This window comes from Portunus trituberculatus, chromosome 7, assembly GCF_017591435.1.
Source record: "Portunus trituberculatus isolate SZX2019 chromosome 7, ASM1759143v1, whole genome shotgun sequence".
Classification (NCBI taxonomy): domain Eukaryota; kingdom Metazoa; phylum Arthropoda; class Malacostraca; order Decapoda; family Portunidae; genus Portunus; species Portunus trituberculatus.
In genome coordinates this window covers 5,174,044-5,201,543 of record NC_059261.1, presented here as the reverse complement: position 1 = coordinate 5,201,543, position 27,500 = coordinate 5,174,044, and the positions used below count along the sequence as shown (strand labels likewise).

The 27,500-nt window shown below is 41.0% G+C and overlaps 2 protein-coding genes across 10 annotated transcripts in view; one reads left to right on the top strand and one right to left on the bottom strand.

Annotated features, from left to right (window-relative positions):
* Positions 1–27,500, top strand: part of LOC123518991 (oxysterol-binding protein 1-like) — a 62,868-nt gene that overhangs the window by 26,604 nt on the left and 8,764 nt on the right. For 3 of the 9 annotated variants that reach the window (XM_045280104.1, XM_045280117.1, XM_045280150.1), the window contains 7 exons: positions 2,722–2,896; positions 5,945–6,034; positions 7,781–7,908; positions 11,387–11,506; positions 15,334–15,522; positions 16,452–16,535; positions 17,711–17,872. In XM_045280104.1, the coding sequence (XP_045136039.1) occupies positions 2,722–2,896; positions 5,945–6,034; positions 7,781–7,908; positions 11,387–11,506; positions 15,334–15,522; positions 16,452–16,535; positions 17,711–17,872 (948 nt within the window). The remainder of the gene's footprint in view (positions 1–2,721; positions 2,897–5,944; positions 6,035–7,780; positions 7,909–11,386; positions 11,507–15,333; positions 15,523–16,451; positions 16,536–17,710; positions 17,873–27,500) is intronic. The other 6 variants (XM_045280133.1, XM_045280127.1, XM_045280158.1 and 3 more) reach the window with 4 other exon arrangements.
* LOC123519039 (integumentary mucin C.1-like) lies at positions 20,460–22,619 on the bottom strand. Its single transcript, XM_045280177.1, has 2 exons — positions 21,102–22,619; positions 20,460–20,689 (listed from the first exon to the last, which is right to left on the bottom strand). The coding sequence occupies exons 1-2, from the start codon at positions 21,921–21,923 to the stop codon at positions 20,606–20,608; spliced, it is 906 nt and encodes a 301-aa protein (XP_045136112.1). The 5' UTR covers positions 21,924–22,619; the 3' UTR covers positions 20,460–20,605.

The following is a 27,500-nucleotide window of genomic DNA, read 5'->3' as shown; positions in this document are numbered from 1 at the left end:
GTCGGGGGAGGTCAGGTGTGTCGGAGGAAGGTCACCTGTGTCTTGTATGGTACGTGTTTTTTTTCTTTTTCTTTTTCTTTTTCTTTTTCTCTTTTTTCTTTTGTTCTTGTATGATTTTTCTTTTTTTTTTTTTTTTTTTCATTTTCTTATATTTTCTATTTTTTGTTCACGTTTTTTATATATTTTTTTTTTTTTTTCTTTTTGTTTTCTGTTTCTCTCATTTTCTATATTTTCTTTTTCATTTTGGTTTTATTTGTCTTCATTTTCTTTATCTTCCTTTTTTTTTTTTTTTTTTGTGTCTACAGTTCGTGTTTCTTTTTCTTTTTTTTCTTTTCTTTTTCATTTTCTTTGTCTTTTCTTTTCATTTTCATGGTCTTTTTCTTTTGTTTTTGTCTGTACGGTTCTTATTTCTTTTTTTTTTCTTTTCTTTTCATTTCTTTGTCTCTTATTTTCATTTTCTTGGTCTTCCTTTTTTCTTTTCTTTTGTTTTGTCTACGGTTCTTATTTCTTTTCTTTTCTTTTGTTATTTTCCTTTTTTCCTTTTTTTCATCTATACAAGGTACATTTCTTTTCCTTTTTTCTTTTTCATTTTCTTTTTTCTTTTCTTTTTCTTTTTTTATAATTTTTTCTTGTTTTTTTCAGTTTTCATGTTTTTGTTTTATTTTTTCAATCGTTTCTTTTTACATTTCGTGTGTGTGTGTGTGTGTGTGTGTGTGTGTGTGTGTGTGTGTGTGTGTGTGTGTGTGCCAGGTGATAGTGAACTTATTGCCAATTCTCTCTCTCTCTCTCTCTCTCTCTCTCTCTCTCTCTCTCTCTCTCTCTCTCTCTCTCTCTCTCTCTCTCTCTCTCCCTCTGTATATCTTCTATTCTTTTCATTACTACCGCCACCACCACTACCTCCTCCTCCTCCTCCTCCTCCTCCTCCTCCTCCTCCTCCTCCTCCTCCTCCTCCTCTGTGATGGGGGGAGGGGCAGGTAAATATTTAGGAATACTTAGGCTCTGTCACACCTGGGAAAATTGAAGAGGAAGAGGAGGAGGAGGAGGAGGAGGAGGAGGAGGAGGAGGAGGAGGGACCATTATGGGGAACTATCTGGCTGTCTCCCAAACTCCTCCTCCTCCTCCTCCTCCTCCTCTCCCACTTATGTAACTTTATCTCCCGCCACTTGTTGCCAGTCTCTCTCTCTCTCTCTCTCTCTCTCTCTCTCTCTCTCTCTCTCTCTCTCTCTCTCTCTCTCTCTCTCTCTCTCCATGTTTATTTCATAATACTGATTGTTGTTGTTGTTGTTGTTATTATTATTTTCCTATTTATATTACTACTACTACTACTACTACTACTACTACTACTACTACTACTACTACTACTACTACTACTACTACTACTACTACTACTACTACAGACCCACCACCACCACTACTTACTACTACTACTACTACTACTACCAGACTACTACCACCACCACCACCACCACCACTACTACTACTACTACTACTACTACTACTACTACTACTACTACTACTACTACTACTTTTATTGATTTATTATATTTCGTTTACATTACACTTATTTTAATCTTGGCTTTCTCTCGTAATTCATCAGAGAGAGAGAGAGAGAGAGATGCGGGACGTCAGCTGATTAGGGGTTGTGGTATATGGGGGGGACGTTGCACACCTGTCTTCCTCCTCCTCCTCCTCCTCCTCCTCCTCCTCCTCTTCTTTAATTAGCTCATAGGTAGTCTCAGTAGAAAAAGAAAAGAGGAGGAGGAGAAGATGGTAAGAGGAAGAGGTGGAAATGGAAGGAGAAAGAGGAAAATAAGAAAAAAAGAATAATTCCCTCCTTTTTTTTTTCCAAACTGTAGAGGTAGAGAGAGATAGAGATAGAGATAGAGAGGGAAAGGGTTAAGCTTTATTCATTGTTCTATCCTTATCTTATCTTGACCTGTATGAGTCACCCTTTGTGTACTGACCACTGTTTGCTGGGGTCACAGAGGTCGTTGGCTGGGTGTACATGAGGTCAAAGTCTATAGGGTGCCTTTGTCCTTGCTATCCTAATCCTATGCTAACGTAATCTAATCCTATGCTTACCTAATCTAACTTAATCCTATGCTAATTCTATGCTAACCTAATCTAATCCTATGCTAACCTAATCTAATCCTATGCTTAACTAACCTGATCCTATGCTAATCCTATCCTAATCTTATGCTAATGTAACTTAATTCTATGCTAACCTAACCTAATCCTATGCTAACCTAATCTAATCCTATACAAACCTAACCTAATCCTATGTAACCAATCCTAACCTAATGTCCCTTCAAGTTATTTTAAGTCCCTTCGTTTGGTATTTTAAGTCCCTTCAGTTTGTATTCTAAGTCCCTTCGTTTGGTATTCTAAGTCCCTTCAGTTATTCTAAGTCCCTTCATTTGGTATTCTAAGTCTTCAGTTTTTATTCAAAGTCTTCAGTTTTTATTCAAAGTTCCTTCATTTTTTATATTCAAAGTTCCTTCATTTTTTCATTCTAAGTTGCTTCAGTTTTTTATTCTAAGTTGCTTCAGTTTTTATTCAAAGTCCCTTCAGTTTTTATTCAAAGTCCCATCACTTTGTATTCTCCGTCTCTTCAATTTTTATTCAGTCTTCAATCTTTACTCTGCGTCCCTTCAAGGTTTATTCATTTTGTATTGTAATTCCCTTTGGTTTGTATTCTAAGTGTGTTGTGTGGTGTTGCAGGCGTGCAACGACTACGTGGATGTGAGCAGCACCGCGGGGCGCAAGTGGCACCGGCTGCTGCAGCATGAGCGAGACCAGCGGCTGAGGCTGGAGGACATGGTGGAGCAGCTGGCCCGCCAACACTCCCATCTGGAGCAGGAGGCCAAGGAGCAGATGAGTCAGGCCATGCCGCCGGGTAAACACACAACAACACTTGTATTCTTTATTTCAATGGAGTTGTTTATCCTTTTTTTTATATTTATTTTCTTCTTTTTATTTAGATTTTTTTTTTGTGGTGTTTATTTATTTATTTACGTATATTTGTTCAGTTTTTTCTTTTTGTTTTGTTTGCTATTCAGGTGTTGGTTTTGTCATGTTTTTGTAGCCATCAGTGACACTCTCCTTTGTCCTCCTCTTATCTTCCCTGGTCTTTGTCCTCCATGCCCTCAGCCTTCCTTGTCCTTTTCCTACCTTGTATGTCCTTCCTCTGCCTTGCTTTATCTAACCTTACCTTACCTTACCTTATCTTACCTAGCCTATTCAAACCCAACCTTACCCAACCTAACCTAATCTAACCTAACCCAACTTAACACGTTCCCTGCAATAGAGGAGAAACACTCTTGAGAACCCCGCTGGTCATGCAAAATAGTTATGGTGAAATGATGCAGGTTTTTAAGTTTGTTTTTATGATTCCAGTGACAGATTAACAAGATTTCTAGTTCCAGGGACAGGTTAGCAACATTTCTACATTATTAACAGGAGAAACACTTTTGATAACTCAGCTAGTTATCTCTGTGGCCTTGGAAAATAGGTGAAGTGATGGGTTTTGAGGAGTATTTTTATGGTGGGTCATAGGGTACTGTCTAGTGTTGCGATGTGGTCCACTGATAGGTCATACAAGTCTTCACATACATCCTATTTTAATCCTACTATTAATGGAAATGTGATGATGTGGTAAAATTTGAGTAAACAGTGCGTAAGAAACACTGATTGGTAAATAATAGGAAGCTTATTGTTGCTAGTGTTACAAAAGTGATGTGAAAAATAGTGTTCGTGTTTCTGTGTTTCTTTTTCTAATACATGTAAAAAAAACTATGATGCATTTTTTTCCTTCAGAACATCAAACTTTTCTCTAACAAATCACTAACACAGATATCACTCCTGGACTTTCCTTCACAAACTTCACTGATTTTTTATTTATTTATTTATTTTTCCTGATATTATTTGGACAAACTAAAAAAAGTGCCATTGGTGACCCTTTTGAACTGCATCTATAAATAAACATTAGTAAACAAACAAAACAGAAGAAATAGGAAAAATATCTGCTATAAGAATGAACTGAAATACTTTTTTTAATACGTACATGTAAGAAAACAACAATTATCTTGCATTTTTCCTTCAGAACTTAAAACTTTTCTCTAACAAATCATTCAAACTGAGATATGACAATTGGACTTTCCTTGATAAGCTTCAATCATTTTCTGTATTGATCTTTTCCTAATTTCACTATTTTCTGATATCTTTACTATCTCATTTTATCTTCTCTCTCTTCTCTTAAAACCGAATCGACCATAAAACCGTGTGGCATTCATTTTCTAAATATGCAAAACAGAGAGACAAAAATATATAAACAAATTTAGGAAAGAAAAAGAAGAAAAATAGAATACAATATAGAGACACACTGACTATCCACAAATATCCACAAATAAAGTATCTCCACGGTGGGTCACAACACAGAGAAGAGACAGATTATTCATAGTATGCAATGTAACTCACTGCAACTCAACGGTGGGCAAACACTTTGAGGTTGCCAGTTTGTTTGAGTGTTCTCCCAGACAACACTTCTCTTCTCACTTCACTGGCTTGACCTCCACTGACGCGATCACTATTTATTTGTATCGCAGTGTGGGCAAATTCGCCGCGCTGGTAATTGCAGGGAACGTCTTAATGTAACCTTACCTTACCTTGCCTTACCTTACCTAATCAAACTCAACCCAACTTAATCTTATCTTACCTTACCTTCTATTGATATATTTGCTCTTATTTCAATATTGTTTTTATTTAATTTTTTTAATCTATTTATTTATCTATTTTTTTTCTTCTCAGATAGTTATTGTGTGAGGAAATAAGTGTGTGTGTGTGTGTGTGTGTGTGTTCGAAATATTATAAGGATAAAATATTTCAGATTTATCATTTTCATCTGTTACTACTACCACTACCAATACTACTAATTATTATTATTATTATTATTATTATGATCTAAGCATGACACAAACACAATCCTAGGAACAGATTAGCAAGATTTCTGTATTACTAACAGGAGAAACACTCTTTGAACCCAGCTGGTCATGCAAAATAATTATGGTGAAGTGATGCAGGTTTTTAAGGGTATTTTTATGATTCCAGTGACAGATTAGCAAGATTTCTAATTCTAGGGACAGGTTAGCAAAATTTCTGCATTACTAACAGGAGAAACACTCTTGATAACCCCACTAGTTATCTCTCTGGTCTTGAAAAATAGTTATAGTGAAGTGATACAGGTCTTAATAATGGTTTTACAATTTTAGTGACAGATTAGCAAGATTTCTTGTTCTAGGGATCAGATTAGCAATATGTTTAGTTCTAGGGACAGGTTAACAAGATTTCTGCATTTATAACAAAATAAACACTCTTGATAACCCCGCTAGTCATCTCTGGGGGCTTGGAAAACAGTCTTGGTGAAGTGACATATTTTTAAAGGTGTTTTTATGGTTCTAGTGACCGATTAACAACACTTCTACATTACTAACAGGAGAAACACTCTTGATAACCCAGCTAGTCACCTCTGTGGCCTTGGAAAGTAGATGTGGTGAAGTGACATAGGTTTTTAAGAATGTTTTTTACAGTTTTAGTGACAGATTAGCAACATTTCTAGTTCCAGGGACCAGGATAGCAATATTTCTTCAAGTCATGTGTGGCCTTGGAAAACAGTAATGGCATGAGAGGGCAAAGCATTCCACAATAAAAAGAGAAAAGGTGTAGGTGGCAATCAGAGAGAGAGAGAGAGAGAGAGAGAGCACACAGACAGACAGACACACAACAAAAGGGGAGCAGTTAACCACAAATGAGAGAGAGAGTAGAAATAGTGAGAGAATGTACACAAACAAAAATTAAAACCTATTACTTTAGATGTGTAGAGAGAGAGACAGACAGACAGACAGACAGACAGACAGAGACACACCAAAGTAACAGATGGTTCCTCTAGATGCACAAGGCCTGCCAGCCAAGACCCATAAGCCCATTAGCCAGCCACCTGTGACTGAGGAGATCCATTCAGGTGATAATGGTGACGCAGGTTCGTTAGTGGGCAGGTGTGTAGGGTGAACTAACAGGTGACTAACAGGTGAACTAATAGGTGACTAACAGAACAAGTCAAAATGTGTCTTACGTACTAATATTCTTGTTTTAATCCTGTTTTATTTAGAATGTTGAGGTCCCAGTGTAGTTTTAGGGTGTAGTGTGCGTTTAGGTGTGTTTTGGGTGTGTTAGGGTGTGTTGGAGTGTTTGTAGGTGTGTTTTTGGGTGTGTTAGTGTGTTTTGTGTGTGTGTGTGTGTGTTTAAGTGCATTTTGAATATGTTTGGGTGTGTTCTGCAGTGTATTGGGTGTTTTTTGGGTGTATTTGTGTGTGGATGTGTTGGGGTGTGTTTGACTGTGTTTGAATGTGTTTAAGTGTGTTGGCCAGCTTTGGAGTGTGAGTGTTTGGGTGTGTTTGAGTGTGTTGGGTGTGTTTGCATGTGTTGGGCTATGTTTGGAGTGCATTTGAGTGTGTTTGGGTGTGTTTTTAAGTGTATTGCATTGTTTTGGTTTGTTTTGATGGTATGTTTAGTGTGTTTGGCTGGTTATGGCAGTGTTTGGATGTATTTGCAGTGTTTGGGGTGTGTTTGAGTTGTGTTAGGGTGTGTTTGGGTTGTGTTTGGATGTGTTTGGGGTGTTTGGGTGTGTTTGAGTGTGTTAGAGTGTTTGGGAGTGTTTGGATGTGTTGGGGTGTGTCTTGGTTGTGTTTGAGTGTGTTTAAGTGTGTTAGGCTGTGTTTGGATGTGTTTGACTGTGATTGGAGTGTGTTTGAGTGTGTTTGGGTGTGTTTGGGTGTTTTTGGGTGTGTCTGGGCATTTTGTGTGCTTGAGTGTGTCTTGGGTGTGTTTAAGTGTGTTAGGCTGTGTTTGGGTGTGTTTGAGGTGTGTTTGGGCATTTTGGAGTGTGTTTGAGTGTGTCTTGGATGTGTTTGAGTGTGTTTGAGTGTGTTTGGGTGTGTTTTTGTTTATAGTTACAATAAATTGCTTACTTTAATTTTTTTATTTATTTATTTGTTTGTTTGTTTGTGTTTTTTTAAACTTTTTTTGTGGATTTGATTCCGTAACTTTTTTTTTTTTTTTTTTTTTTCTTTTCTTTCTTTCCTTCCTTCCTTTCTTCCTTTCTTTCTTTTTCTTTTTTTTTCTTATATTTATTCCCTCTCTTTGTTTCCTTCTTTTTATCATTTACTCAGTTGATCAATTTTCTTCCTTCCTTCTTTCTTCTTTCTTCTTTCTTTCTTTTTTCTTTTTTCCTTCCTTTTCCTTCTTTCCTTGGTTTTCTTCCTATCTACTCATTTCTGTCCTTTACTTTCTTTTTCCTTCTTATTTTCCTTCCTTCCTTCATTTCTTTTCCTTTTCTATTCTTTTCTCTTTTTCTTCCTTCTATCATTCCTTTTTTTGCCAATCCTTTTTTTCTTCCTTCCTATTTTTTATTGTTTTTATTGCTTTTTTCCTTGTTATTTTTCCTTCCTTCCTTCCTTCCTTCCTTCCTTCCTTCCTTCCTTCCTTCCTTCCTTCCTTCCTTCCTTCCTTCCTTCCTTCCTTTAATTTGCATCAGCAGTATATATTTTTTTTCACCACAGATATGGGTAGTAGTAGTAGTAGTAGTAGTAGTAGTAGTAGTAGTAGTAGTAGCAGTAGTAGTAGTAGTAGTAGTAGTAGAAATAGTAGAACAGAATAGTGACATACATACATACACACACATGCCACCACCACCACTGACCCCCTCTCTTCCCCCCTCCCCCCACAGGACACAGCCACAGTGATGACGAGGAGGAGACAGAATTTGAGGATGCTGTGGAAGAATTGGCCGAGAATTTCATCGTTCACGTCAACACAGCGCAGGCACATAAACGCTCCAGCTCTAATGTGTCCCAGGTGTGTGTGTGTGTGTGTGTGTGTGTGTGTGTGTGTGTGTGTGTGTGTGTGTGTGTGTTGCCAGCTCACAAGCAAAGAAAACAGGAAGAAAATTGACTAAATATAGCTAAAAAACGCGTAAACGTGTGTGTGTGTGTGTGTGTGTGTGTGTGTGTGTGTGTTAATTTTTTTATTATTATTATTATTATTTATTATTTTTTTCCCATTATTTTTTTCATGTTTGTTATATTTTTATTATTATTATTTTTATTTATTATTTTTTTCATTTCATTTAATTTCTGTCTATGTGGTTGTATTTGGTTTATTCATTCTATTTTTTATTTATTTTTTTGTTTTCCTTGTGTTGTGGGTCCATTCCTTTGGTGTGTTTGAGTGTGTTCTGTGTTTTGGGGGTGTTTGGGTGTGTTGGGATGTGTTTTGGTTGTGTTGGTGCGTGTTTTAATTGTGTTGCGATGTGGTGATGTGTTTTGGTGTGTTTTAAGTGTGGTTTGAGTGTGTTGAGGTGTATTTAAAGTGTGTTTGGGTATGTTTTGTGTGTGAGGTTTTGTTTATGTATGTTGGGTGTATTGGGTGTGTTGAGTGTGTTTGGTGTGTTTTGTGGTGTGTATTTAAGTGTGTGTGTGTTGATGTTGAGTGTGTTTGGGTGTGTTTGGGTGTGTTGGTGTGTTGGGGTGTGTTTAAGTGTCTTTGGGGTGTTTAGGTGTGTTTAGTGTGTTTTGGTGTAGTGATGTGTGTTTAGTGTGTTTGTGTGTGTGTATTTGTGTGTTTGGGTGTGTTTTGGGTGTGTTTAAGTGTGTTTGGGTGTATTTCAGGTGTGTTTGGGTGTGTTTAAGTGTGTTTGGGGTGTGTTTTGGGTGTTTGGGTGTGTTTGAGTATGTTTTGGGTGTAGTGATGTGTTTTGGGGTGTGTTTAAGTGTGCTTGGGTGTGTTTAAGTGTGTTTGGGTGTATTTCAGGTGTGTTTAAGTGTGTTTGGGGTGTGTTTAAGTGTGTTTGGGGTGTGTTTTGGGTGTGTTTAAGTGTGTTTGGGTATGCTTTGGGTGTAGTGATGTGTTTTAGGGTGTGTTTTGGGTGTGTTGGAGTGTGTTTGGGTGTGTTTTAAGTGTGTTTGTTATTGTAGCTGTTTGTAAGGGCTAAAATTACTTGCTGTTGATTTTTTGATGTTATTGCTATTAATATGTTCTCTCATCATTTATCATATTTTCTGCTCTTCCTTCATTCCTTCATTCTTTCCTTCCTTCTTTCCTTCATTCACTTTTTGTCTATTATTGTTATTTTAGTTCTCTTCACACCTTTTCTATTTTTTTTCCTTCATTCTTTTCTTTTCTTTTTTCATTTTTTCTTTTCTTCTTTCCTTCTTTCATTTTTTATATTGTATTATTTAGTTTCTCTTTCACTTCTTTCTTTTTTCATGTTTTTATCTTTTTTTTCCTCTATTCTTCCTTCATTTATTTCTTTATTTTTTTTTTTCCTTTTTTCTCTTCTTCCTTCCTTTCTTCATTCTTTGTTTAGTAATATCATTTGGTTTATTTTTCTCTCCTTGTTCTTCCTTCTTTCACATTTTTTTCACTTTTTTCCCCCTATTCTCTCCTTCCTTCATTCCTTTCCTTATTCCTTCCTTTATTATGTATTTTCTCTATCACTTTTCTTCATTCATTCACTTATTTTTTCCCTTTCTCCCATTCCTTTCTTTCTTATGTTTCTTATTTCATTATTCTTCCTTCCTTCCTTCCTTTTCTTCCTTCCTTTTTCCTTTCCAATCATTTTCTTCCTTCATTCCTTTTTTTTTTCCTTCCTGTTCCTCATTTTCATTTTCTCTTCCTTTTTTTTTTTTTGTTATTTTTCCTTCTTTTTTTTCTTTCCTTTTTCTTTTAATTTTTCTTCATCATCCTTTATTCTTCCTTCCCTATCTACTCATTCCTTTCCTTTACTTTTTTTTTTCTCTTTTTCTTCCTTGTTTTATTATTTTTTCTTGTCCATCCTTTTTTCCTTCCTTCTTTCCTTTTTTCTCTTCCTTCATCATTCCTTATTCTTTTCCTTCCTATCCACTCATTTCTGTCCCTTTTTTATCCTTTTCTCATCCTTTTTTCCATTTTTATTCTTTTTTTTCCTTATCTCTTTTTTTTCTTCCTTCATCATTCCTTATTCTTTTCCTTCCCATCCACTCATTCCTGTCTCTTATTTTCCATTTTTTCATCTTTTTATTATTTTTCCTTGCTATCTTTTTCCTTCCTTCCTTCCTTCCTTCCTTCCTTCCTTCCTGTAGTATTATGGACAGTATCTCTGTATTCCCTGTATCTTTGTGTGCCTTGCCTTACCTAATGTTACCTTTTGTTTGTCCTTGGAGGTTAATACAGAAGGGCTAGGTAGAGGAGAAGGAGGAGGAGGAGGAGGAGGGAAGATAACATTTTTAAAAGATCTCCATTTGAATTGAAGGAAGATTGAAAGAGGCTGACAATTCTTGCCTTTCTTTTTATGTAGTTGATAAAACGTATGTATATTTTGAAGGGTTATATTGAAAAGGGAGAGAGAGAGAGAGAGAGAGAGAGAGAGAGGTGGAAGTTATAAATTCTTAGGTATTTTAGTTCATTTTATCATTAGAGAGATTGAGAGCATTGAAAACGTTTGCAGTTGTGAAGGTTTAGGTAGAAAAGGGTGAGAGAGAGAGGGAGAGGGAGAGAGGAGGGTTGGAAGCTTTTAATTTTGCTTTTAGTTCATTTTATCATTAGAGAGACTGAGAGGCATTACAGAGAGAGAGAGAGAATAGAAGACTAAACACTATTGATTCTTGCCCTTTGAGTTAGATTTATTGGTAGAAACATTGAGACAGAGATGGGAAGGCTGAAAACTCGTACTTCTTACCTTGAGTTAGCTTGTGCTTCTTACCTCTGAGTTAGCTTCGGTGCTGGAAATCATGGGAAAAAGAGATAGGAGGGCTGAAAACTCATAATTCTTGCCTTTTACAGCAATTTTGGGGGTAAACATAGTGAAAAACAGAGATAGGAGGCTGAAAACTTATAATTCTTGCCTTTTTGTCAGTTGTGGTGGTAAAAATAATGAAAAACAGAGATAGGAGGACTGAAAACTCATAATTCTTGCCTATTATGTTAGTTTTGGCAGTAGAAACAATGAAAATCAGTAATAGGAAGGCTAGAAACTCATAATTCTTGCCTCTTTTGTTAATTTGGTGATAGAAACAATGAAAAACGGAAATAGGAAGGGTGGAAACTCATAATTTTTACTTGAAATAGTTGGGACTTATAATTCTTACCTAATTTGTCAGTTTTAGCAGTAGAAACAATGAAAATAAACAAGGAAAACTCATAATTCCTGCCTCTTTTTGTTAGTTTTGGCGATAAAAACTATTAATTCTTGCTTTTAGTAGTCGAAACACCAAATCTTGCAGTTGTGGATATTTAAGTAACTTGTCCTCTCTTCTGTGTGGTGGTGGTGGTGGTGGTGGTGGTGGTGGTGGTGCAGGTATCAGAGGGGCAGGGGGTGGGGGATACAGTATCGGCCTCCAGCAGCGAGGGAGAGGCCCAGGACAACACTGTGCAAGTCATCATGAGGAAAGACAACAACACTGACAGTAGCTACAGTGTAAGTTGTCCTTGTTTTGTCCTTTTGTCCTTGTTTTTTATGCTTTATTGTCCTTGTTTTTGTGCTTTTGTCCTTGTTTTTTTGTGCTTTATTGTCCTTGTTTTGTCCTTTTGTCCTTATTTTGTCCTTTTGTCCTTGTTTTTTGTGCTTTATTGTCCTTGTTTTGTCCTTTTGTCCTTGTTTTTGTGCTTTATTGTCCTTGTTTTGTCCTTTTGTCCTTGTTTTTGTGCTTTATTGTCCTTGTTTTGTCCTTTTGTCCTTGTTTTGTCCTTTTGTCCTTGTTTTTGTGCTTTATTGTCCTTGTTTTGTCCTTTTGCCCTTGCTTCTCTACTTTTGTCCTTGTTTTGTCCTTTTGTCCTTGTTTTTTGTGATTTAATGTCCTTGTTTTGTCCTTGCTGTTCTTGCTTCTGCACACTTGTCCTTGTTTTGTCCTCATTGTCCTTGATTCTGCACACTTTTGTCCTTGTTTTGGCCTTTACTTAATTTTCCTTGTTTTGTCCTTGTTGTCCTTGCTTCTGCACACTTTTGTCCTTGTTGTCTTTGCTTCTGTGTGCTTTTTGTCCTTGTTGTCCTTGTTTTTGTACTTTATTGTCCTTGTTGCTTCTGTGTGCTTTTGTCCTTGTCATTGGTTCTGTGTGCTTTTTGTCCTTGTTTTGTCCTTTGCTTGATTGTCCTTGTTTTGTCCTTGTTGTCCTTGCTTCTGTGTGTTTTTGTCCTTGCCCTTGTTTCTGTACTTTATTGTCCTTGTGTTTTCCTTGTTCTTGCTTCTGTGTGCTGTTTGTCCTTGTTGTCCTTGCTTCTGTGTGCTTTTGTCCTTGTTTCTGTACTTTTTGTCCTTGTTGTCCTTGCTTCTGTGTGCTTTTGTCCTTGTTTCTGTACTTTTTGTCCTTGTTTTATCTGTTGTCCTTGCTTCTTTATTGTCTTGTCCTTGTTTTTGTCCTTTATTGTCCTTATTTTGTCCTTGTCCTTGTTTCTATGCTTTTTTGTCCTTGTTCTTTCTGTCATTGTCCTTGTTTCTATCCTTGTCCTTGTTTGTGTGTTTTTGTCCTTGTTTTGTCCTTGTTGTCCTTGTTTACTTGTGCTTGTTTTTGTTTTGTCCTTATTGTCCTTGTTTCTGTCCTTTCCTTGCTTCTTTTTGTTATTGTCCTTGTTGTCCTTGTTTCTGTCCTTGTACTTATTTATGTTTGTTATTGTCCTTGTTTTGTCCTTGTCCTTGTTTCTGTATGCTTGTTCTTGCTTTTGTGTATGCTTGTCCTTGTTGTCCTTGTTTATGTGTGTGCTTGTCCTTGTTTTGTCCTTGTCCTTGTTTCTGTGTGTTGTCCTTGTTGTCCTTGTTTATGTGTGTGCGTGTCCTTGTTTTGTCCTTGTTGTCCTTGTTTATGTGTGTGCTTGTCCTTGTTTTGTCCTCCTTGTCCTTGTTTATGTGTGTGCTTGTCCTTGTTTTGTCCTCCTTGTCCTTGTTTATGTGTGTGCTTGTCCTTGTTTTGTCCTCCTTGTCCTTGTTTCTGTGTTATTGTCCTTGTTTTGTCCTTGTCCTTGTTTCTATGTGCTTGTCCTTGTTTACTTGTGCTTGTTTGTTTTGCTTGCTTTGTTGTCCTTTTTTTTTCCTTTTTATTAATTTTGTCTTTTATTTGTTTGTTGTCCTTGTTTGTGTTCTTTGTCCTTGTTTGTTCTGTTTGTCTGTTTTCTTCCTTGCTTTTGTTTGTTTGTTTGTTTGTTTTCCTCTTTCTGTCCTTGTTTTTTTTTTCTTTGCTTTTAGTCATTTTATTTATTTTTTTGTTTATCGATTTTTTTTCATCTTTTTCTTGTTTTTTTCCCCTTTTTCCCTTGCTTTTTATTTTCTACATTTGTCTGTCTGTCTGTTTGTCTGTGGTGGTGATGCATTCTCTCTCTCTCTCTCTCTCTCTCTCTCTCTCTCTCTCTCTCTCTCTCTCTCTCTCTCTCTCTCTCTCTCTTTCATCACTCAATTTAATTTTTTCCTTTCCACAGCTGATGATGATGATGATGATGATGTTTCTTTATTTGTTCGTTCGTTTGTTTGTTTGTCACGTTTTCCTCATCTTTCCTGTTTTCCTCATCTTTCCTGTTGTGTTTTTCTTTTTTCATTCATTTTCCTTCATTTTTTTTTCATTTTATTTGGTCGTTTTCTCATTTCTTTTCCCTCTGTGGCTTGGATTTTCCTCCTTTTTTATTTATTTATTTTTTATTTTCCTCCCTTTTCATTTTTCATTTTTCCTCCTTTTTTATCTATTTTCCTCCATTTTTATTGTTTTTCCCTCATTTTTTTTTCCTTTTTAATTTTTTTTTATTTTCCTCCCTTTTCATTTTTTTTATTTTTCCTCCTTTTTATTTATTTTTATCTATTTTCCTCCCTTTTTCTTTTTTTCTTCGTTTTTTTCTTTTCTCCATCTTTTTTTTCCTATTTTTTATTTTCCTCCCTTTTCATATTTTTTCCTCCTTTTTATTTATTTTTTCTATTTTCCTCCCTTTTTTCTTTTTTCCTCGTGTTTTATCTTCTCCATTTTTTTCCCTCCTTTTTATTTTTTTTATTTTCCTCCATTTTTTTATTTTTCCTCCTTTTTATTTTTATTTATCTATTTTCCTCCCTTTTTATTTTTTTTTCATTTTTTTATCTTTTCTCCATCTTTTTTATTTTTCCTCCTTTTTGATTTTTTTTTATTTTCTTCATTTTTTTTCTTCCTTTTTTATCTTTCTTCCATCTTTTTTTCTCCTTTTCAATTTTTTTTTATTTTCCTCCCTTTTTACTTTTTTTCCTTTTTCATCTTCCATCTTTTTTTCCTCTTTAATTTTTCATTTCTTTCCTCCCTTTTTAATTTTTTAGTTTTTCCTTTTACTTTTTGTATAATTTTCCTCCTTTTTTACTTTTATTTCATTTTTCCTCCTTTTTAAGTTTATATTTGAATTCTTTTTATCTTTTTCCTTTTTATTTCTTTTTTATCTTTTCCTTTATTATTTTACTTGTTTTATCTTTTCCTCCTTTTCCTCCTTTATTTTTAATCTTTTTCATCCTTTTTTTACTTTTTATTATTTTCCTCCTTTGTTTTTTACTCCTTTAAATTTTTTCTTCCTTTTTTTTTACTTGTTATCTTTTCCCCTTTTTATTTTTTCTCGCTTTCCTTTTCCTCATCACTAGAGCCTTAAAAGATTACTAGGATGGTTTTTAAGAGTGTTTTACCTGTTGAAAATGTAGAAATCTTGCTAATCTGTCACTGGAACCATATAAACACCCTTAAAAACCCTCGCCACTTAAACTAGAGCCTTTGAAAAATTGAAGCATGGTTTTTAAGTGTTTTACCTGTTAAAAATGTAAAAATCTTGCTAATTTGTCACTAGAACCATAAAAACACACTTAAAAACCCTCATGACTTCATCTAGAGCCTTTGAAAAGTATTGACATGGATTTCAAGTGTTTTACCTGTCAAAAAATGTATAAATCTTGCGAATCTGTCACTAGAACCATAAAAACACCCTTAAAAACCCTCATCACTTCATCTAGAGCCTTTGAAAGTAGTGACATAGTTTTCAAGACTGTTTTACCTGTTGAAAGTGTCGCTGGTAAACTCGAATAATGTCACACACAAAAAATAAAATAAATAGATAAATACCATAAATAAACAAATAAAATCAAGCAACAGGCGGTAAATTGGCAAACTCGCAAGTCAAGGTAAACACAACACATCACACAACACACTGAAAAACAAACACACACACACACACACACACACACTAAGCTTTATTCACAACCACTAGAAAATCAATCCAGGTGAAATGAGGTCAGCCAAGGTCAACTGAGGTCATATTTACAGCTGAGCGAGGAGATGGCAAGTCTGAACGGGTCACAGGCCACCACACCCACAGAGGAGGTGAAGCAACCCAATGGAAGACCTAAGAGGCAAAGGAGAACCAGAGTGCCGGAGAAGCCAAACTACCCTATTAATTTGTGGTCCATTATGAAAAACTGCATCGGAAAGGAGCTCTCAAAAATACCCATGCCTGTAAGTGTCCTGTCTGTTTGTCTTTTTCATATTTTTTTTCTTTTTTTATTTATCTTTTGTTTTTCCCCTTCTAAGTGTTCTGTTTCCCTATTCTTTCTTTCTCTTTTTTGCTTCTAAGTTTCCTGTTTCCCATTGAGAGTACTGGTTAACTCTTGCATCAGAGAGGTGGACAGAATAGTGGTGAATGATTGAGAGTACTGGTTAACTCTTAGGGAGGTGGACAGAATAGTGGTGAATGATTGAGAGTACTGGTTAACTCTTAGGGAGGTGGACAGAATAGTGGTGAATGATTGAGAGTACTGGTTAACTCTTACGGAGGTGGACAGAATAGTGGTGAATGATTGAGAGTACTGGTTAACTCTTGCATCAGGGAGGTGGACAGAGTAGTGGTGAATGATTGAGAGTACTGGTTAACTCTTAGGGAGGTGGACAGAATAGTGGTGAATGATTGAGAGTACTGGTTAACTCTTGCATCAGGGAGGTGGACAAAGGAAGGAAACACAAAAATATGAAATAAATTGTGGTGATTTTAAAATACTCTATGATTAGGTTAAATTCTGTCCACCTCTCTTTATGGTGTGTGGAGCGATGCAGACCACAGCTATGATGGCACCGTGGTCCTGTAATCCTGCATGAATAAAGAAAACTATATCAGAACACATTTTTCAAGTCAAGAGAGGATGGTAAATATTTTTAGTGATAGAGAAGTAAGATGTTGGAAAATAATGATGCAGGGAGTGGATAAAGCTGTTTGCATTGAAGTATTTGTTCTTTTTACATCAGAACACATTTATCACATCAAGAAAGGAAGGTAAATATTTTTAGTGATAGAGAAAGAAGTGAAATGTTCCACAATAATGATGCAGGGAGTGGATAAAGCTGTTTGCATTGAAGTATCTGGTTTTAAATGAGCGTCTTCTCTTTTCCAGGTGAACTTCAGTGAACCACTCTCCTTCTTGCAAAGACTCACCGAAGACTTTGAGTACAGTGATATCTTGGACAGAGCAACACAGGTGAGTAAAAGAACCAGGTAATTGGAAACAGGTGAGAATTTGGTATGAGAGGAAATTTAGAATGGGAGGGAATTAACCTGTTTAAATACTGGGACACATTTTTACTGTGAGTTTTGGGCGTGGTCAGACAACTTTATTGACATTAGGAAGGGTCTTTGGAGGTTAAGAGGATTAATGGCCACAGTCTTCACTATTTTTATCCCCCACAAGTTTCTGAGAGTATAAAATCACCAAATAGTAACAAGAATGAATGTGGAAACGCATCCTGGTACTGAAGGGGTTAAGGAAGTTGAGAATTAGGATGAGTAAGTAAATGAGGACAGGTGAGTAAATAGGAACAGGTGGGAATAGGTGAGAATTAGGAATAAGAGAAAATTTACAGTGGGAAGGAATTAAGAGGTGATAATTAGAGTGAGAGTAAATGAGGACAGATGAACAAAAGGAACAAGTAATCAGGAACAGGTGGGAATTTGGAATAAGGGGAAATTGGGAGTAGGTTGGAATAGGGACCAAATTAAGATAGAAGACTTGTAGCGTACCCATGTTAGAAGACTCCCTTATACCACTTAAATACTTCCATTAGGTCACCTCTTAACCTACGTCTCTCTAAGGAATGCAAGATTAGTATCCTATCAATAATTAGGATAAGTTAGGTTAAATACTTCTGTCAAGTCTCCTCTTAACCCCTTCAGTACCATGACTCATTTCCATATTCATTCTGGTGACTATTTGGTGATTTTGTACAGCTTCAGAAACTTATGTGAGGGATTAAAATAGTGAAGATTGTGGCCATTAATCTTCTCACCTCCATAGACCCTTGCTAATGTCAAAAAAAATGGTCTAATCGTACATAAATCTCAAGGGAAAAAATGTGTCCCAGTACGGAAGGGTTTAAGATAGTGAAGACTGTGACCACTAATCTTCTGACCTCCATAGACCCTTGCTAATGTCAATAAAATGGTCTAGTGGTACACAAATCTCAAGGGAAAAAATGTGTCCCAGTACTCTCTGAAGATTGTAAGTTTAGTATCCTGTCAGTGGTTAGGTTAGGTTAGGTTGGGTTGGTTTGGGTTGGGTTGGGTTGAATAGGTACTTCTATCTGGTGCCCTCTTAATCTATGTCTCTTTAAGGAATGCAGGTTTGGTATCCTTTCAATGCTCCCCTGGTCCTTACAGATAGAGGACTCCTGTGAGCAGCTGTCCCTGGTGGCGGCCTTCACAGTGTCCTCCTACGCCACCACTGCGGTTAGGACGGCCAAACCCTTCAACCCGCTGCTGGGGGAGACCTATGAGTGTGATCGCACTGAGGACCTAGGCTGGCGGGCCATCAACGAACAGGTACTGCTGCTTCACCTCACCTCACCTGGCCCCTCCTCACATTATCTAACGATCTAACCTAGTCTTATCAAACGTCACCTAAATTAACCTCATTAAATCTGACCTACCCTAGCCAGTCATTACCTAACTTATCAATCCTAACTTATCAAATGTCACCTAACCTACCCAATTATTTTCTAACTTGACCTTTCCTTACCTTATCAAGCATCACTGAACTTACCCTTATCAAACGTCACCAATTATTTTCTAACTTGACCTTTCCTTACCTTTTCAAACGTCACCGAACTTAACCTTGTCAAATGTCATCTAATCTACCCAATTATCATCTAACTTGACCTTTCCTTACCTTATCAAACGTCACCAAACTTAGCCTCATCAATTCTGACCTCTCCTAGCTAATCATTGTGGTATATTAAAAACGGCTTACTCTCTCACTGCCACAATTTTTCAAGTCCCCACAGATAACGAGTTAGGTTTTTAAGACAGTTTCTCCTTATGGTCAACTAGAAATCTTGCTAATCCATCACCACAACCATAAAATCACCCTTAAAAACATGTGAATGAAGACAGAGACTGAATTACTGTTAAGATTTGTATTACCAGAGTGTCTTCAATAAATAGATAAACCTGCAGACTTTACTGAAACTCTAATGGGACTCGGAACTCAAGACAAGACTGGACTGGCAACTGCTGGAATTTTTATTGGTAGAACTGTGTCAGGAAAAAGTAACACACACACACACACACACACACACACACACACACACACACACACACACACACACACACACACACACACACCTATGGAGAAAGATTGAGGAAACTGGGCATTACTACATTGGAAGAGAGAAGGAAAAGAGGAGATTTGCTACATGTTTATAGAATGGTTAATGGTGTGGAGGATGTGGATAAAGGAGACTTTTTACTATTGGACACACACACACACACACACACAATAAAAGCTCTAGTGTGACTGAAGACAATGAGAGTGAAGATTGAAGACAGCGACTGAATTACTGTTAAGATTTGTGTTACCAGAGTGTCTTCAATAGATAGATAAACCTGCAGACTTCTAATGGGACTCTAATGGGACTCGGAACTCAAGACAAGATTGGACTGGCGACTGCTGGAGACTACTGGAATCTTTATCGGAGAAGGAGGACGTTTCATTGTTGTTGTTGTTTGTCGTCCTTACCGATCTTGTTTGAGCTTGACTGTGCGTTGTTAATCTGTCACTTTACCATTGGGTCTCGTCTAATTTTTATTTTCTCTCTTTTTTTGCTCTTTTTCTTTTTCTTTTTCTTTCTTTTTTTCTTTTTGATTTCTCTTTTTTCTCTTTTCTACTTTTCTCCTTTTTCTCTTTCCTTTTCTATTTCTCTTTTCTTTTTTTTCATTCCTTCTCTTCTCTTCTCTCTCTCTCCTCTCTCTCCTCTCTCTCCTCCTCTCCTCTCCTCTCCTCTCCTCTCTCTCTCTCTCTCCTCTCTCTCTCTCTCTCTCTCTCTCTCTCTCTCTCTCTCTCTCTCTCTCTCTCTCTCTCTCTCTCTCTCTCTCTCTCTCTCTCTCTCTCTCTCTCTCTCTCTCTCTCTCTCTCTCTCTCTCTCTCTCTCCCACCCCCCTCCCTCCCTTACATTCTTCATGGCCATAAACACAAACCTCATTATAGAAGTATATTATCTTAACATTTAATTACAACACATGAGAGACATATGGCCACAGGGGGGATGGGGGAAGGGACTACCAGGGACCCACCTAAACCCCCCTCCCCCCCTTTCAGAGACCCCTAGTAGCCTCAAAAGGAATGATTTGAGTATACTTGGTTCAGACAAAGACAAGTAGAATGATTACTGGTCGATATTTAAGTTGAAATAATTTGTAGGATTGTCACAGGTTAATTGGACACAAGGACAGGTAACACACACACCTGAGCTCTTGTGTCTCACCTGTGTGTCTGAGTGTGTGTGGGGAAGGGAGGTTGGAGTGAGGAAAAGGGGCAGTAGTGGGGGTAGATGAAGGGAAGGGGAAAAAGGGAGTAAATTAACATCGTGGAATTAAAATGGGTGATATTAGTGTTTTCAATAATAGTAGGAGTCTCACACACACACACACACACACACACACACACACACACACACACACACACACAGACAAGTATAGCAGCCTGGAATAGCCAGAGTGAAGGTGTTGTGTCAGTGAGGAGTGTGCACAGCTTGAAGGAAAAGCTGTACCAATGTAGCTATGGAGACGGGGCCACACGAGCGTAATGCCCAGGCCTTATAAAACTATAACTAGGTAAATACACGAACAAGAGGACACTCCAAGGTCAAGAAAAGTCCGTGTTTGGGGAATATTAAGGTGTTTAGTCTTCCACACAGGACGGTGGACATTTGGAACGGCTTGAGTGAAGAGATTGTAGCAGAAGAAAGTGTGCACAAATTGAAGAAAAGGTTGGATAAAAGGAGACATGGAGACAGGTCACTATGAACCCTGCCCTGTAATATACAAGTAGGTAAATACAACAAGGTAAATACACACACACACACACATACAACAACAACAGTAATGATAACACACACACACATATACAACAACAACAGCAGCAATAAAACAACACAAACAACAACAACAACAACAACAACAACAACAACACTAACACCCTGAATTTCCTTGCATTTCACGAGTGTTGGTGGTGAGTGAGGAAGAATGGTGAGTGTGCCTTCCTTGGTGTGTGTTGTGCTAGAAGGGGTGGATGTGGGGGATGAGTCTGTCCGTCTGTTGGTCTCTTCGTCGCTCGTCCCTCGTCTCCTCTCTGTCTGTGGTCTGGAAAGTGAGATGGATTGCTTGACTGACTGACTGACTGACTGAATGAATGAATGAATGAATAAATGGCTGGCTGACTGGCTGACTGACTGACTGACTGAAGGAAGGAAGGAAGGAAGGAATAACTGACTGATTGAATGAATGAAGGAAGGAAGGAAGGAAGGAAGGAAGGAAGAAAAAAATACCTAACTGACTGACTGACTGACTAACTAACTATAACTAACCACTAAAACTTCAAATAAGACCTCAGAATCTCAAACAGAAACTGATAATTGGTAGATGGAAGGACCCTTAAAACACTCACAAGTCTGCCTGGCTCTTCCCATTTTCTTTTGAGCCTATAAGGGACATGTTTAAGTTTACCGAGCCCTTCCCATTTTCTTCTCAACACTTGGGGGCAGTGCTCACGTACCTTATGGGGAGCGTTGAATCCTACAGAGGCATAAGTAGGAGAGACAAGGATCCTATCTCCAGTATCCTTCACCATTCTTGAGGTTAGGATTCCTCGTACCCTATCAGGAGGCACCACAGACTTGAAGGACGCGCTGGTGCCCTCGGAAATCATGTCCTCATTCTCGGAGTCTTTATCTGGTCTTAGCCTTGTGGATTCCCATTGTAAGAAGTCCTCTAGGTCCAAGAAATCCTTCAGGACTCTCTCCTCAGACCGTAGGATATGTGAGGACTCGGGAAAGCTGTCTTGAGTGCTGGATGGTTTAGTGGTGTGTGGCGTGGTGTGTGTGGTGTGTGTGGTGCGGTAGACTGGGAAAGGACGTTTGGATGTGGCTGGAAATCTGCGAGCATTTGTTTTTCGCTTTAATGTAATAGTGGTGGTGGTGGTGGCAGTGGGAGTGGGTGTGGTGGTGGTGGTGGCAATGGTGGTGCTGGTGGTGGTGGCGGTGGTGGCTCGTATCTGTGCTCTCTTCCTTGCCATGAAGTTTCGTATCCGCTGAATGGAACTTAACCTCTTATTTGGCGTTGTTGTTGTTGTTGTTGTTGTTGTTTGTGGTGATTCGCTGACGACTGCCATTGCTTTCTCTTCATCAGTCTCCTCATTCCATGCATTCCCTTCTCTCATCTCCTCTTTAGTCTCCATTTTCTTATCTCCTCTTACCTCCACCACATCCTTCTCTTGTTCCTCTTGCTTGTTCATTTCTTCTCCATTCTCTTCCTTTATGGTGTTGGTCTGTGGTGTGGTTGGCAGGGGTGTGGCAGGTGTGAGGTGTTGTGGCAGCATCTCCCTAGACACTGCCGATGATGTAGCAAAAGGATTTCGTTGGTTCCTTAGAGGCAGAGAAGGATATGACTGTGAAAGGACTACTTGATTTGCTGTCCTCCTTTGATGGCGAGAAAATCCTGCTTGAGTGACCGTTTTCTGTTGTGGATTTGTTTGGTTGGTCTGTATGTGTGTCAGTATGTGTGTGTGTGTCAGTGTGTGTGTCGATCTTCACAGCGGTATTTTCCACAGGGATCGCCACAGCTGTAGACCGCCCCATGCTGAAGGGTCTCCTGTTAGTCTGTGTCTGGTTGGCCCTGTGTGTGGTGTATCTCAGCTTGCGGTGTGTGTGTGGTGCGTGTGGTGTGCGGCGAGGCTGTATCTGCTGTGGTGTTGGTATTCTGCGGTGGTTTACCTTTCCTGGCATCATGAGGTGTTTGTGTGGCCTTGCTGTGGTGGTGGTGGTGGTTGGGGGGGCATTCTTGGTGGTGTACCTGGTGGTGTGTGCCCTCTCCTGTCTGGTCGGAGTTGGTGATGCAGGGAAGGGCTTAGAAGGTGATGATGGTGTTGAAAGTCTAAAGGAAACAGAGGGTCTTGAAAATCTGCTGTGTTTTGGTTTGAGTGTTGCTGTGGAGGTTCTTGTGCTGTGATCTGCGTCCTGGTGCTGTGACTTACCCCTCTCCCTCAACCCCCTCTGCCTCCCCTCACCCTCCAGTTCTTCCCTGGGGTGCTGTGGGGCTGTGGGTGTCTGGGTGACCTTCCAGTTGCTAGGGAATAGAAATGGATGACTTGTGATGGTTGATGATGCTCTCTTAAGCTTGGTTGTGGTGTTGACTGGTGGTGGTGGTTGTGGTGTGGTGATTACAGGCACCATCCTACTGCTGGACATGCTCATTGTAGTGAATGCTGGTGTTGTGACTGGTGGTGATGATGGTGAGGGTGTTATGTCACTTGGTGTCCCCACGGTGGTGCGTTGTGTTGGCTCACCAGTAATTTTGTCACCCATAGCCATTGGTGTCTTGGTTGGTGTCTCTTGGAACTTTGCGATCGTCACCATTTGCTCAGATGACGATGGGGAAAGATCTTGTGGGTGTTCTGATGTGTCCTGTGGCTGTGGTGTTCCCTGTGGCTGTGGCTGCGGCGTGGAGTGTGACAAGGTGCGAATCACATCTGCGATAGTGAATTTAATGAGTTTTGGCATGGGGAAGTCTGTATCAATGGGTGGAGGGGCGAGTAGAGGCAGCTGTGTGTGGGCGTCGATCTTGCTATTCTGCGTCACGAGAGGTGGAGGAAGGAGGGTGAAGGACGGAAGACTCTGCTGTGAATTAGCAGATGAGCTGTGGTGGACTTGTGGCTGGTGGTGAGTGGTTCCCTTTGGCACCATCTCCTTCAGAACAGCCACAGGAACACCAGGAACCACATGGAGACGTGTGGTCTTGGGCGAGCGTTTGGTGTGTTGCAAGTCCCCTGTGTGAGTCACCTGTATATGAAGAGCACCTGTGGATGACTGGCTCTCTGACACACACACAGGTTGCTCAGTAGTCATAGGAACCCAGGGTGGACTGGTGGGGGGCTTGGGGCTTACTGGTGGAGGAATAAGGGTCTGTTTGTTGACGATAGGCCACTGGCGAGGTGCTTTTGTGGTCTGTGTGAGTGTTTGGGTCTTTTGGTGAGTGCCTGGTGGTGTTGTTGGTGTTGAAGGGGGTAGTAGGCCTCTTGGTAGCTTGACGAAGGTGGTTTTGATGTTGAGGGGCTTGGTGTTGGTGTTTGTGGTGTGTGGTGTTGCTGGTGGTGGTGTGAGGTGGATACTGGGGTTGTGATGCACGAAGGAAGGCAGAGAGGGGCTTGATTCACTGTCAAAGGGTGTATAGAAGGATGCTGATGATGTTGATGGTGATGATGAGAACGGAAAGAGGAAAGGAAGGGTGTCCATAGGATTTGGGTTCTCTCGTGCACGGAAGAGGTTGAACGGGTTGAGGAAATTGAGGTTTGGGGGTTTAGGTCTGGGAAATGGCCGCTCCAGGAAGGGAAGGCGAGGCAGACGGAGGTTGCCCGCTGCTGGCTTTGAGTTAGGCCATGGGATGTATGTGGGGCCGGTGTTGTTGGCAGCCGCAGTGGTGGTGGTGGTGGTGGTTGGGGTGGTGTAGCTGGTAGTGGTGGTGGTGGTGGTGGTGGGGGCCTGTGTGGTGTAGGTGAAAGGTGGAGTGTCATAGGAGTTCTGTGCTGTGAAGGTGATGCTGTTTGGCCGAGGCTGTGTCAAGAATCCATCTGTAATTGTGGATTGAGGTGGATCTATGGGCTGTACCTCGTGTGGTAAATCCTGCACAGCATACTCACTCAATTCAACACTGTCTGTGGCTGTGGTGGTGGTGGTGGTGGAGGTGGTGGAGGTGGTAGTGGAGGAGGAGTCATCACCCTCCATTATGTCGTGTCCCTTGGGTGGGCCAAATCCATAGTTAGTCAGTTGTCTGGGTTCGGGTGAGACTGTGTGGGTCACCTGGGGCTCACCTGGCGGGGGTTGCATCAGTGTGTGTGTGGGAGGGCGCCTGTGAGTGGCCTGCCTCTTGGGGGGCTGGTGGGAGGCACTGAACTCCTGTAGCATGGCTTGTAATGGAGCGATGTCCTCTCTGATAGGAGGGCTGGCGGGGCGCTGGGAGGGACTGCGGAGGTGGGAGTGACGCGTCCCTCTGGGGTTGGGTGCTGCTGGGAAGGGCGCCCTCCAGTCCGGGCCGCGTGTGGGATTGGGCATGGCGTGGGGAGGTGGTGGTGAGGACTGCTGGAAGAAGGACAGTCTTGGGAAACCAGTAGGCTTTAATTGAGGGACGCTGATGCTATTGAGAAGGGCAGGAATGTCTTGACGTGGTTCCTGCGCTGAGGCCCCTCCCTTGGCAAGTCTGTGAGGGTGTGCAGGCCCCCCCCTCACTGCCCAGGGGGAGCTGTACCCTGGAGGAAGGTGCTGAAGGGCTGTGTGGTCGTAGGAATAGCCCCAGTTCTTGAGATCGTTTTGTACGACAGCGTGTAGCCAGGCGTGTGTGAGGCCTTCCTTGGGGGCTGAGTGGTCTGAGGAGGCCGGGGCATCCGCTGACAGGTCTTGAAGGGCGTTTGATGGGTTGATTGATCCTGGTGGGTGACGCAGAGGGTTGGGTGTGGCTGTGGTGGACTGGGGGCTTCCTGTGAATCCTGAGGTGGGCTTGGTGTGCCCCTCCTTCACTGGCACCCAGGAGTCCTTCACCGTCCCATCCCTGCCCTGCCACCACCATGATGTACCCATGGCCACATCCTTCTGAGGGCCGATCTCTCTGACACGTGGCCAGGGCCGGCGCACCTCCCCAGTCCCATCACTCCTGCGGTTACTAGTCCCTGCAGTGCCTGGGGGACGCTCCTTCAGGTAGTTGAGGAGGTCATAGTGTGTGGCTGCCAAGATCTCCTGTGCTATCTCCCTGTGGGGCTTTGGTGTCCCCAGGGGAGGACATCCAGGGTGTTGAGGTCCTCAGGGTGACGTGGGGCTCTCTCTGGGGTGGTGGTGGTGGTGGTGGGGGTGGTGAGGGGCTGCCATACTGTTTGATGTGGGGTGATGGGGGAGTGTGATAATGGGGACAGTTGGAGGGGTGACTGTGGTAGAAGTGATTGTGGTAGGGGTGACTGTGGCAGGGGCAACTGTGGCAAGGGAGACAGTTTCAGGGATGACTGTGGTAGAGGCGACCGTGGCAGGGGTGACTGTGGTAGGGGGACTGTGGTAGGGGGTGTCCTGCGATGTGTAAGGCGTCCAGGATATTCCCCCAGTACACATCCTTCACTGCTGTGTAATCTGGGGTCCAATGCGGCAGCTGGAGGGAGGAAGGGTGAGGGGGGTGGGGGAGGTACGGGGGTGACATGGCAACCCCAGCCCCTGCCCAGTTGAGGGACACCAAGCCGGGACTCTGGGGGGCACTGGGGGAGGTGTCGTGGATTAGCCTGGCCTGGGGGTCGTGGGGGCTGCATAGGGGTAGCTGCGGTGCCAGGTGGTGTGTGCTGCTGGGGTGGTGGTGGCTGTCAGGGGCACCACCATCATCACCACCATCACCATCTGCTTTTTTCCTCTCCACATCTGAAATACAATTGCTCTTTACTACTCGAACTCTTCCTTCCTTCCTTCCTTCCTTTCTTTCTTTCTTCATTCCTTCTTTCATTCCTTCATTCTCTCTGCCTTTCCCATCCTTCTTTCCTAACCTATTTTCCTTCATCCCGTGTCTTTAGCCTCTCTCTCTCTCTCTCTCTCTCTCTCTCTCTCTCTCTCTCTCTCTCTCTCTCTCTCTCTCTCTCTCTCTCTCTCTCTCTCTCTCTCTCTCTCAGGCACAATTGTTTCAAAGTCTTCACTATGTTTGTATCTTGGTGGTGAGGAAGCAAGATGTTTTTAATCCCTTCAGTACTGGGACGCATCTTTATCATAAGTTTTGGTTATAATTAGACCATTTTATTGACATTAGGAAGGGTCTATGGAGGTCAGAAGATTAGTGGCCACAGTCTTCACTATTTTGATCCGCCACATGAGTTTCTGAAGCTGTATAAAATCACCAAATAGTCACCAGAATGAATATGGAAACGCGTCCTGATATTGAAGGTCTTAAGGGTGATTTTAGTGACAGATTGGCAACATTTCTATATTTGACTATGAAGAAAGTCTTGAAAACCAGACTAATCATCTCTGTGGCCTTGGAAAAGAGTCGTGGAGAGAGAGGAGAGCGTTTTTAAGGGTGTTTTGGCGATTCTAGTGACAGATCATCGACATTTCTGCATCACTAACTGGAAAAAAAACACTTGAAAACTCGACCTGTCATCTCTGTGGCCTTGGGAAAGAGTCGTGGTGAGAGAGAAGAATGTTTGAGAATATTAGCGTGAGGAATGAGTGGAGAGAAGGGTGGAGACACTACAATCCGATGGTGTGGAATGATGTGGAAGGACGTGGTCATGGATGGGAGGTGGGGGAAGGGGGTAGGGGGAAATGATGAAGGTGTGACTGGGTGAAAGCTTGGGAGAGGAGGAGGAGGAGGAGGGAGAGGAGGGGGAGAAAGCAGAACGAAGGTAGAGGATGATAAATGGAGGAGGAGGATGAGGCTGTGGTGAAGTTCTTGATAGTAGTGCTAAGCTGGAATTCTGCTTTGGGTGGGGGGGGGGTATTGGGGGTGTGAGGGGGGTGTCCAGGGGTGTGGCGAAGCGTGACGACTAAGGAGGAGGAGGAGGAGGAGGAGGAGATGGAGGATGCCCTTTTGAAGCTGCTAATCTCAACAATCCTCCTCCTCCTCCTCCTCCTCGTTCTCGTTCTCGTTCTCCTCCTCCTCCTCCTCCTCCTCCTCCTCCTCCTCCTCCTCCTCCTCCTCCTCCTCCTCCTCCTCCTCCTCCTCCTCCTCCTCCTCCTCCTCCTCCTCCTCCTCCTCCTCCTCCTCCTCCTCCTCCTCCTCCTCCTCCTCCTCCTCCTCCTCCTCCTCCTCCTCCTACAACCACCATCACCATCATTATCATTTTCACATCTCTCTCTCTCTCTCTCTCTCTCTCTCTCTCTCTCTCTCTCTCTCTCTCTCTCTCTCTCTCTCTCTCTTAACTGCAGAATCAACAGAAACA